This window comes from Crassostrea angulata, chromosome 4, assembly GCF_025612915.1.
Source record: "Crassostrea angulata isolate pt1a10 chromosome 4, ASM2561291v2, whole genome shotgun sequence".
NCBI lineage: Eukaryota > Metazoa > Mollusca > Bivalvia > Ostreida > Ostreidae > Magallana > Magallana angulata.
In genome coordinates, this window is record NC_069114.1 from 2652049 (window position 1) to 2664216 (window position 12168).

The window sequence follows — 12168 nt, forward strand, 5'->3', positions numbered from 1 at the left end:
ACGGTAGCACCGTAAACATATTAATTCAACAAGTTTAATAGATTCAATAAATTAATGTTCAAAAATAAAACAACGGAATGTTAATACCATGATAGATGAAACAACACGTAGAGATGAGTTTTATGCACACAAAAAAACTACTATAAATATTCATAGATTATCAATATAATTGATATCACAAAAATAAGAGCACTGCTTTGTCAGCTGTGTGTGTGGTGTACAAATTCACAGATCTATTTAATGTCAAACAAGATTCAAGTCTTGCAGATCAGCTACCAAGATAGTATTATATTATTTTGTCGATTTTTCTAGTATGTGATATGACAGAAATCTCATTACATGGGTTACACATGTATGTACACAGAATCACTTAGAGATGAATTTTTACACACAGATAGTTAGAGATCACAGAAGTAGGTAGTCTTCAGGGATTCAATGCTTTCAGATTTATTTTCCCCACACAGAAATAGAAGACATATTTCACAGAAAGGAAAATCTCTCCATTTCAAAACACATAGGCGTCGGAACCGGGGGTGCTGGGGGGGGGGGGGGGTGGGGGGTTTCCCCCCCCCCCCCACTTTTTTTGCAAAGTTATACTTAACTATTAGAAACATAGCATGATAGAGGGTTCAGCCCCCCCCCACTTTTTCTCACAGGAAAGATTATTGTACCTAAATGTACCTTCACAGATTGAGAAGTTTGATTCAGAAGCATACTAGCCCACCCCCCCCCCCCCCCACTTGGATTAGGAATTTTGTGATTTTTGGGGGAAAAATTTGGGGGTAAGGAATTTTTTTAAGTTTCTTTTGGAAGTATACGTATACCCCCCCCCCCCCCCCCCCCCCCCCCCAGATTAGGATTTCCATGATTTTGGGAATTACTTTTTTTCAATATTTCTGAGGATTAGTCTAGCCCCCCCCCCCCCACTTTCAATTTTCTTCCGACGCCAGTGTAACAGGGAGATGTTATTGTAAGAGTTAGTATTCCAGACTCATCAGCAGGGCGGTTCCCCTCTTGATCCAGTGGTCCGGTGATTTCTCTCCCGCCTTCAGCTCCACGGCCACCACAAAGGAGGGTCTGCCCATGCCTCCCGCACGGTTGGGGTAGTAGTAGCATGGGGCCATGTACATTCCTGTTGACACAAAAAAACATTGGTCATTACGACTCTACAGCTTGATATTAATAGTCAATCTTTATATGGATCAATTTTTACAGATACATGTATTATCAATTTTGGCATACTGTACATTCCTTATTTTACGCAAGTAATTAATTTCGTGATTCTGCTGTTCACACCATATCAAATCGCAAGAATATTAAATCGCGAACACTTATTCATTTATTTTAATTTCATATACACCCTGTAGCTAAAAACTGTCTGAAAAATATTAGCAAGACTTTGAAATATGTGAGGACTGTTTCCTGCAATTTTAGGCAAATATCAATTCCTCACGTTTACAGTATTTAATCATTGGAGAGACGAACCTTTAGCAACTTTCTTCTTGTTTTCAACGGGCTTGAAGTGGATGGTGGGCATCAGACACACCAGCTGCATGGGGTTAGCCTCCACCAAGATAGAGTTCTTCTTCTCCCAACCCGCTCCCTGCAGGAACAGGCCTTTGATGTACACAACGTCCTGAAAATCAAACAAGCCCTTTATGACAAATACTGTATAATTTTACTTAACAAAGCTCAACAAATAATGAATATTGTAAAATGTATGAAATTAAATCAAATAAATGCTATATATATATATATATATAAACATTGGGGGTTACCTTGGGTGGTCCGGTAATGTTGGAGTCATCTACCGTCATCACACTGAATTCCCACGACAACGAGTCCACGGATACCTACAAAATACACAATGACAAATTAATAATCAGATTATGTTATTTATAAAAATTATTTAAAACTTAGATTTCATTGATTCCTACAACAGTGACATAGAAATGTACAACTTACGCTGTTCATACGAGCCGAGGTTTGAAGGACAGCGGTCAGGAATCCTGTGGGGAATGTGAACCCAGACATCCAGAAGATGGTTGGGGGGTGGGCGGTCAGGGCCCACTACTCAAAATGCTCCACTCTCTGTACCAGGTCTCTGGTCCAGGCCGCCAGGGGCTTCAGTGAGGGGTACGCCTACAAAACATGTGATAATGATAAAAAGGGACTCAATGCTGTTGATTGTGAGGGCTGTGTCTACAAAAAATGAAATAAGAGGCTAAAGGTTAAAGAATCTATGTGTTTCAACAGTAACCCTCTTTGCTTATTCTTATCAAATAAATCACTTCAATTAATAATAATTGCGTAATTTTTTAAAGTGCGTTGTAACATACACTAAACCGGATATACACAGTTAGAGTTTGACAATGGCTTTACCCTTGCACCTTTTCCCCTATATTCATGCAAAGTATATATAGTAAAAGGTCAAATCTAAACCTGACCTTGTCCTCGCGACTCTTGCCCCCGCTGGCTGCAGAGATCTGGGGCTGTAGGGACAGCAGCGTGTTGAACAACATCCTGGTCTCCTGGATCTGGGACTGGATGTCCGCATTGGGGTGCTGACCAAACGCCTCCGGGGGGTCCACGTTGGGCAGCATGCTGACATACTCCTTGTAGGAGGACAGGGGGCCGTCCTTGGGCATGTAATACGTCGGCACAGAGGACATTCTGTGTAAAGAAAAATAAAACAAATAAATACCTTTTTACAAGTACTTAATAAAAATTTGTTTCATCATTCAGCTTATCTTTTTCATGAATTAACATTGGAAAAATTATTCAAATACCTAGTTCCTTATAAAAATCTCAATTCACTAAATTAGATTAACATCCACATTGAACTTATTATTTCATACAGAAATTGAAAAAATTATAAAATTACCAGAGATAAAGATCCATTAATACAAGTATCAGAGCAGTCTTAAAGTAAATATAACCTACTTGTAGAAAGGCACACTGAGGACCTGGTCTTGGAACAAATCGGAGACGTAAGTCATCAACAGTCGCCGATCCTAGTCATCCGATGTTCCATCCCAGCATCTGGAACTTGTGTCGCTCGAGCTCCACAGAATGGAAGAAGCTGAGCGAGAAGAGCAGCCTCTTGTACTTGTCCTGTTTGGTGCAGCGCTGGAACTGAGGCCCTATGATCAAGTTGTACAGACGCTTCATGTTGGCCTTCAATCCCTGTAACAAAAACATTTACTTGATTTTTTATAACCTTTGTAAGGTACGTGATATTCGAGGGTTGTTAAAAAAAGTTCATGGACAAGTTCTATTTCGAGCGGACTATTAGCATGAAACCAGCTAAACTCTTTAGATTTAAACTTACATATTTTCTATGAAATATGTAAAGATTTGTATGTTTTAAATGCACCAAAAAAAAAATATATCGCTTAATTATCTTGATAAGATATGCTTCACAGAGCATGTAAGATTTTTAATTTTCCTATATTTTGTACTCATTTGTCCTAATTAAAAAATGTACCGTTTAAGCTCAGCAAAATGAATGATATTTCATATGACATCAAAGTGATGAGACTTGCAATTAAATTGAAAAATTTATGACCGTTTTAACGCTTAATTTGTACAAACAACGCTAAAAAAATGATCCAAAAACGTTTACGTTAACGGACATCTTGGAGCACCGAGCCTTTATTTTAATTTTGTATACACGGAGAAAAATCTCTGATGGAGACCAAATGGTTCTTAGATGCTGCTATTTTTTTAACAAAGGTATACACTTACAATCACATACATTTAAAGACAGAAGAACTGATATCTTGAGCTCTTGCAGCACCCCAATCCCCCCATTCAGTCCGGATATTACACCTATTAATTTCGCTTTTTCCCCTTAAATCTAAAGTCGAAACTGCGTGGACAGAGATTTTTGGACCTATATGATCTACGATAAGTCCCTAAAGAAATTATACAAAAACTTGACAAATAATGGTATAAACTTGCATTTTATAAATGGGTTAAATGGCATAAAAGTGTGTGGAACTTAAAGGTGTTTAGTTTGAAAAAGAGTAACAGCCTGAGGGCTTACTTTCAGTTTTTTGACGTCACCTGACGTCGTGGAAATATAAAATGGTGCTCCGTAAATTCAATTCATGCAAAGTAATAACTGCTGTATCTTTTTTTTAAAATGTCCTATTTATGTGATTTTTGCACACTTATTTTCATTTGACAGTTATTTAATAAAACATACACCATCCTACAAAGTACAGAGTAATATTGCCGTAATTCACTTTGTCCGCGAACTTTTCTAACAACCCTCATACATGTACATAATAATTAGTATTCTTCAGCCAACATTCATTATTTTTATTAAAAACTAGAGGTACTGTGCAAGCTCACAATTGATACTCCCCGCTAAGATTAAAATCATAATGCGTGTAATTTTCCAAGTATAGAAAATATTGAATGAATCTATTTCACCGTCTATTTTCTATAAATAACATCTGCTCTATTTTTTTAAAACTGTTGGTCATAAGCAATATTTGTGCGAAGCAAGAACATTCAATGTTTCTCCATAAGAAAGATAATGACCTGACACGAATTTTGCACTTTTTCTGCCAGTGACCTTGACCTTGCCCAAATGACCTTTGGTCAAGGTCATGACACACCCTTTGGTCCTAAGCAATACTTGTGTGAAGTAAGAACATTCAATGTTTTTCCATAAGAAATATAATGACCGGACACGAATTTTGCACTATTTTTTCCAACAACCTTGACTTTGCCCATATGATCTTGGATCAAGGTCATAACACACCCTTAGGTCATAAGCAATCTTTGTGTGAATTAAGAACTTTCAATGTTTCTCCATGAGAAAGATATGGACCGGACACAAATTTTGTATTTTTTCTGCCAGTGACCTTGACCTTGCAAAAATGACCTTTGGTCAAGGTCATGACACACCCTTACGTCTTAAGCAATCTTTGTGTGAAGTAAGAACTTCTAATGTTTCTTCATAAGAAAGATATGGACCGGACACCATTGCACAGACAGACGGACAGACGGACAAGGTGATTCCTATATAGCCCCCCAAACTTCGTTTTTGGTTGCTTTTCCTTTGGTCACAGTGGTTCTGTAATCATGTTTATTTATTGCCCCTTCCTAATCTTTTGGTTGCTTTACATTTTGTTGGTTCTGTGATCATCTTACATTTTTGTTTGCTTTACCTTCATTGGTCCCATGATCTTGTTTTTATGCCCTTCCCCTCCCCATAATTTTCAGTTGTTTTACCGCTGGTGGTTCTGTAATCATCTTGATTTATTGCCCTTTCCCTCCCCAGACTTTTGATTGTTTTACCTTTAATTGTTCTGTGGTCATACTGATGCCGGTCTGTAGGATGGAGATTGGGAAGTCAGGGTGGGGGCTCAGCTACTGAGGCATGGGTTTTACTCTGGGTTGGGTTCTCCACCTGTAGTTGTTCCACCAACTTGTCCAGCTGGGGTATCCAACTCAGCGACAGGTGACAGTTGGCCAGTTACCCTGGCACAATCAAACAACAGAGGCCAAAAAATATAGTTATGCTCAAACAACTGAAACAAGTTAATACATACCAGTTGGCCAAAATATTACCGTGTGATAAATCTGACATGGCACACAAAATGGTCCTACCTCTCTCACGCCCTGTTTGATCATCCTGGTTGATATGGAAGCCTGTCCTTGCCCCAGGGAGAGGGAAGATAACTTCTGGGTCATCTGACTGGACTAAGATGGCTTGATTATTCGTGGTATTCATGCATAGCTTCCAACGAGTTAGCATCCTTGACGAAAACAGATTTGGAAAGAATAATTACTCTTACTGTATGAAACTGAAAACCGACCAATCCACGAAATTACATCCCATAACCAGATTATTGGTGGAATGACTAAGGGAGAAATAAGAAACTCTTACATATAGAAAGAGACAGGTATGTCCTTGTAACATAATTTCATTTTCATCAATAAATTGATAAAAAATTTAATGATCAATATAGAATTTTTTACACTTCAAAGTAATAAAAAAAACACTAATGCTTCAAACATATCAACAAATTTGTTAAAATACGATCTTATAGTACAGGACGGATACTGACCATTCCTGGGGACAGGACAAATATGAGGGGGTCCTGGTTGTGGAGTCCTCCCCCACCTGCGGCATGTCAAGGAAAATTGGCTCCATGAACTTTGACCTCAGGTTCTGCAAATCTTATGGTGCGTAGGTTTGGTGCTAATATCACCGGTGTTTGCTAAGCAGATCAGAATCCTTGACACTCCCTGGATGGGACATCGGTCCATTAGAGGTTAATCCCTTCCTTAATCCGGAACCAATTACAGCTGAATGGGCGTTGACAATGAAGATAAAGTTCCTTGTCTATACAAGGACGCATGTCCACACTATATTAAGCGACCATCATACGTCTTTAACCTGTGACCTTTAGGTAACTGATCCAAAACTAATGACCACTTAGCATATATTTTCTTTTCGCATTAAAAAACATAGAAACCAAGCACATTAAGAGTCAGGAGAAAAAAATATCCCTGCTAAGCCACCTTTCCCATCAAGATATGCATAATCAAAATCAATTTGAAAATTTAAAAAAATGCAAAATTCAAAATGAAGTTCGCGGTTCTGACATCATATCTATAAACCAAACTACCATAAAACCAATAATTTAACAGAAAGGATATGTAAGGCCACAGTTGCCTGCTGCCTAATTAATCCATTTAAATGAACATATATTTGCATAATAAAATATGTTCAAATCAAATACCATTAAACCAAATAACTTAACAGAAAGGATATATTGAAATAGAAAATGTAATGTGGTTGTTTTTTTTTTTAACTTTATATCTTATAAGTAATGCACTAACATAATTTCCCAGCAATATCTAAATAAACTTGCAAAATCACAAAAGGATACATCAAATATATATATATAGAACAATGGATGTCAATTAGTTTTCTTAGATGACTACTCAATGTGAAGTAAATAAAAATTGAAGCCATCATGCAAATTATGCATCAATGTTTTTGATACTGTGGAATCATTAGAATTCGTGGGGGCCAATTTTCGTGGATTGCTTAATTTTTACAGTTTCGTGGGGATGTAATTTCCTGTATTCTCTTGTACCTACAAAAGGAAATATGACTTTATAACCCAAATTATTAATTTGTGGAGGATGTTAATTCATGGATGAGAGGTGCCCACAAATTCCACGAAAATTGAGCCACCACGAAATCTAATGATTCCACAGTAGTAAAATTCATTTTGTGTAAAACTGAACTTGTTGAATGTCATATTCCATAAGCGCTAGCCAAAATATGACTGAAAAACAGCCCCTCTGAACTTATTTCAAGTAAAATACATTCTTACAGTACCGATCAGACTCAACCTAACAGAAAGTAAACCCCAACTAAACCCTGTGTTTACTTTCTTGGTTTACTTCGGGTTTACTAGAGTGGACCCAGAGTAAACCCAAAGTAAACCCAGAGTGGACACAGAGAGTAAACCCCTATCAGAAGTATTGTGACTCTGAAAGCAGACGATACACGTGTATTCGGAATATACAAGGGGCAGGAATCACAGACAGTAGGATGATAAGTTAAAATACAGGTCTGCTTCACACTTCAGTGCGTATAGTTGACTCCAAAAGCAATTCTCGAGTAAACCGAAAGTTATCCCGAGTAAACCCAAAGTAAACCCTGAGTGGACCCAAATTTTCAAAAAGTAAACCCGGGGTTTAGTTGGGGTTTAGTCTGGTGTTAGGTTGGGTCTGATCGGTATTGTATGTCGAACAATTCTTTGAATGGAATACATATTAATACATAAATTGTACTTAAAATGTCTTGGGTCTTAATAAATTTACAACAAGTTTGGTTGATTGATGTCGCCTTTTTTCAAAGATTGCACTTCAAATGTCCACATATAATTTGTTTACATGACAAATAAACTGCTTTATTCAATTACAGTGCATACATGTACATATATAGTCTACTAGAATTAATATTTAAATGTAAAATTTTACAAATGATCTAATGTTTGTGTATTGTCACATGTATTATTTACACATAATATTGTATTTTCTTCACTTTATTACTGAGGTACTCAGCCACAAAGAGGTTGTCTCTGGTGTCAACGCATAAACCTCGTGGATTCTGTAAATTGCAGTTGTCAATGAAGCGGAGGAACTGTCCGTCCTGATCCAGGACGTGGATACAGTGGTTGTTACTGTCTGCTGTCAAGATCTGACCCTGGCTGTCTGTTGTGATGCTGTATGGATAGAATAATCCTTTGTTAGCAGAGGGAGGACCAGTGTAGGTAAACCTGAGTTTCCCTGCCTGATCGACCACCACTACTGAACGGACGTCTGACACACATATATCTAAGTTCCTGTTCTCACTGATGTGTTTCGTGTAAAATAATCCATTAGTTGAATATAGAGGTAGTCCTTTGTCATCGTACTGAATACTTTGTTTCTCTGTGGAGCCACAGTAACGCACAACTTTTGATTGTTTATAATCGTCACTGTCCATGACAACCAGGAGGTCACCAAAGGAGGTACTACAGACACTGAGAGGTTTCCACCCCCGTAGTCTGATCACTGTCTCTGTCTGTGTATTCTTCACTATATTCACAGTGTTATCACTGTCATCTGTATAAACTAGATCCCCACTCCTTGTCACTGCTATGCCCCGTGGAATGTTCCCTGACTTGGTTCGGACTGACTCTCTTAGTTTTCCTTGCAGGTTGTAGAGTTTGATCGTGTTTTCATTATGACTACTTATCCAGATGTCTTTATCATTCAAACTGGACATGCTGAGTGATCCAATAAAGCTTCTATACTTGGTTCTTATCTCTGAGATGATACATGGCATATCAATGAGCGGTCTGTCCGATGGGGGAGCTATTGTAAAGCCATCTTCTTCTGTTTTGATAGATGACGCTGACAGAGAACCAAACTGTTGGCAAAACCGTTTTTTGTCGATCTTCTGAGAGGTAAAACTTGGTAAGCAAACTGTGAGTTTAGGAGGCAATCTTCTGAATTCAGCATTCCTGGATTTGTAGGCAGAGACACGGCTGACATCTTTAGAGTACAGTAACTTCTTCAGATCAGCAATGGTCTGTGTGATTTCAGAAATGGTGCGTGTGATTTCATCTTCCTGTTTTTTTAAGACGGCCAGGTATTTGGAGTCTATTTTATCAAGATCAGATTTTAGTTTTTGTGTAATAGAGTCTATTTCTCGGTGCAAGTCTTGACCATGTTTGTTGATTGCTGTTGTCAATTTCTTTGAGTTTTCTTTCAGATCAGATTTTTGTACTGATATGCTAGATGCAATCTCAAGATATTTAGGATAAATGAATTTTTCAAAATCTAGTAATTCTTTCTGTAATAAAATAAGTTTGCGTTTTAAAATTTCCAATAAATCTTCAACATCATGAGTTTGATGTTCGTTAGAGAAAACACAGAGTTCACAAATAGTTTTGTTGCATTGAGCACAGAAATGGTCACATATTTTTGTATGATGTTTTTGACATTTAGGAAAAGATCCCCGATATTTGAATGGCACCACTTTGTGTTGTTTGGATTTATCAGAGAGATGTTTCCCCTCACAGTCTTTACACAGATGTATGTTACAAATGACACAGTGTAGAGGGGGGACCGGGGTCTCACAGAGATGACACCGTACCACATCCTGGAGGCTGTATTCAGGGTCCATGGTCAAACGACTTCTTCACAACTGTGGACAATTCTGAAATTAAGAGAACAGCAATTCTTAGATCTTTATTTCCAATAAATTATACAACATAACTTAGCTTCATATCTTTACTTTAATTTGAAGATGAGTTCAAAAAATTTAATTATGCTATGAATGTATCCAGTAATTAAAAATCCTGGAAAAATAAGATTAAGAAGATAGGTTTATTTTACTTTTTAAAACAATGATTCATCATGTTCATATATCGGTCCCTAATATGTGCATAATAAATAAAGAATAAACATTAGACAGCCTAATTTTTAACATTTTGATGATATTAGGCTCAAATCTCGATCGTTATATGAGGGTTTTTTTTAGCCATTTCCTGCTTTTTTTCACTTCCAAAAGTTAACTGTTATGTACAACTGCCGATTCTTGCTCTGATATGACTAAATGAGCGACCTCTATTTACACCTTTCCTTAAACCTTTACTGGATGAAGTATGTATGTGTGGATCCAGGAATATTTCCTGTGAGGGGGCGGGGATGATGGATAATTCTATTTACTAAGGGAAGGGGGAGGGGTCCAAGTCATTTTTCATAACTTTTAATCTCTGTGTGTAAATTTAAGAAGTTATAATTTCCAAGAGGGCTCCAGACCCCACCCTCCCAGAGTACCCCTCTAGATCCATGCATGAAGCCCACAAGCACCTGTTTCTGCATCAAGAGGGATGTTAGCTAGTGTACCCTATTTTGAGACAAAGCTACTAATTTAAAGGTGAAAGGTTCAACCTTTTCTCAGCAAATGTACACTGTACAGCGAATGACCTCCTTTCATATTACAAAATTTTCAATCAAAGTCTGCAGCTGTGCAGTTTTGCAGGCCTCTGAATTTCTATCAATAAGCCGTTAAATGTATGGGAAGAGGCCTCTGAATTTCTATTAATAAGCCGTTAAATGTATGGGAAGAGGGGTCGTGATATATACCCTATATATTTATATCGAAAAAATTGAAAAAAACTTTTCTCAAAAACCTTCGGCCAAAAATGCTAATTTGTGTGTCATCGGGGTTAGGGTTGGATAAAGATAGGGTATATCGACTTACTGAGAGAGATTACAATTTAAACGCAAGACCCTTATATCTAGGCCTACTGGGTTTTTTTTTTATATTTTAATATATTTAACAGCAGTTATGTTCAGTTTAATGAATAAACAAGTCAGTTCAAGAAATACGTACTTTTTTTTCCTCATATGTACAAGATCCCACAAGTTTCCCCCAAACTAATATTATATTATGTGTGTGTACCGATATTATTGATGCCTTATGTGACATAACTAAGGTGATTATATGTAATCCAATATTATCATACTAATTTCTTATTTACTTGTGCTTTGTAAATGGAATGTGCTATAATTACAAACCCCTCTAACATGGCAACCGCAGGTATGATATTACTTCCTGGTCTGAAATGGTTATTTGCTGCGGTACAAACGTGTAGGGGGTAAATTCGTCACTTGGTTAATTCGGCACCCAATAAACTCGTCAATGATATAATTATATTGATAGATAATTAGGAACTTACGAAATCGTATCAGGGCTGCAGCAGTATTTTTCATTTTTATTAATTTGTTATAACAATATATTTATATAATTTATTTTATTGTATCCTTGATAATTTTTAAACTCTTTCAAATCTTGTTTACGATTTCTAGAGGGTACGTTTGCTCCAAGATGAAATGTGCCTGTACGTTTTTCGTGGAGCTGGAGACACGTTTTCTCCTGGATACGTTTCTCCGGTATTCTATAGTATGTTGTCTTCGGTATATTTTTAAAAATCTATAAAATGTTGGGGGTTTTTTTTGTTGGTGATGATGGATATGATATAACGTTAGGTAGCAAAATTGCAGAGAAAATATATAACTCGTCATATATTTACCCGCACCGAGTATGATTCCTTCCATTTCTTACAGATATTGATTGTAGTTCATAGCTCTGGAAAAACTGACAGGACTGAACTCACCGTTTATCGATTGGTAAAAACCTTCAACTAACTATTTAGAACAAGAGGCCCATGGGCCACATCGCTCACCTGAGGAACAATAGGTATGATAAAATCAGCTTAATGGAGTCATAATACAAACTATCTGATCCTGATTTTCACAACTCTGAATCTACACGACCTGAGGATATTTCCACACAAGTTTCAGCTTTCCTGGCTGATTAGTTTCTTAGAAGAAGATTTTTAAAGATTTACTCTATATATTCCTTTGTTAAACTTCAACCCCCCATTGTGGCCCCTACCTACCCCTGGGGGTCATGATTTTCACAACTTTGTATCTACACTACCTGAGGATCCTTCCACACAAGTTCCAGCTTTCCTGGCTGATTAGTTTTTGAGAAGAAGATTTTTAAAGATTTACTCTATATATTCCTACATGTATGTAAAACTTCGACCCCCCCCCCATTGTGGCCCCATC

At 37.3% G+C, this 12168-nt stretch overlaps 1 protein-coding gene and 1 pseudogene across 1 annotated transcript; both read right to left on the reverse strand.

Annotated features, from left to right (window-relative positions):
* Positions 1 to 936: 936 nt before the first annotated feature.
* On the reverse strand, positions 937 to 6380 carry LOC128180529 (dynein axonemal heavy chain 2-like; annotated as a pseudogene).
* Positions 6381 to 8056: 1676 nt separating this feature from the next.
* On the reverse strand, positions 8057 to 11159 carry LOC128181591 (protein wech-like). Its single transcript, XM_052850053.1, has 2 exons — positions 11113 to 11159; positions 8057 to 9745 (listed from the first exon to the last, which is right to left on the reverse strand). The coding sequence occupies exon 2, from the start codon at positions 9710 to 9712 to the stop codon at positions 8057 to 8059; it is 1656 nt and encodes a 551-aa protein (XP_052706013.1). The 5' UTR covers positions 9713 to 9745; positions 11113 to 11159.
* Positions 11160 to 12168: the final 1009 nt, after the last annotated feature.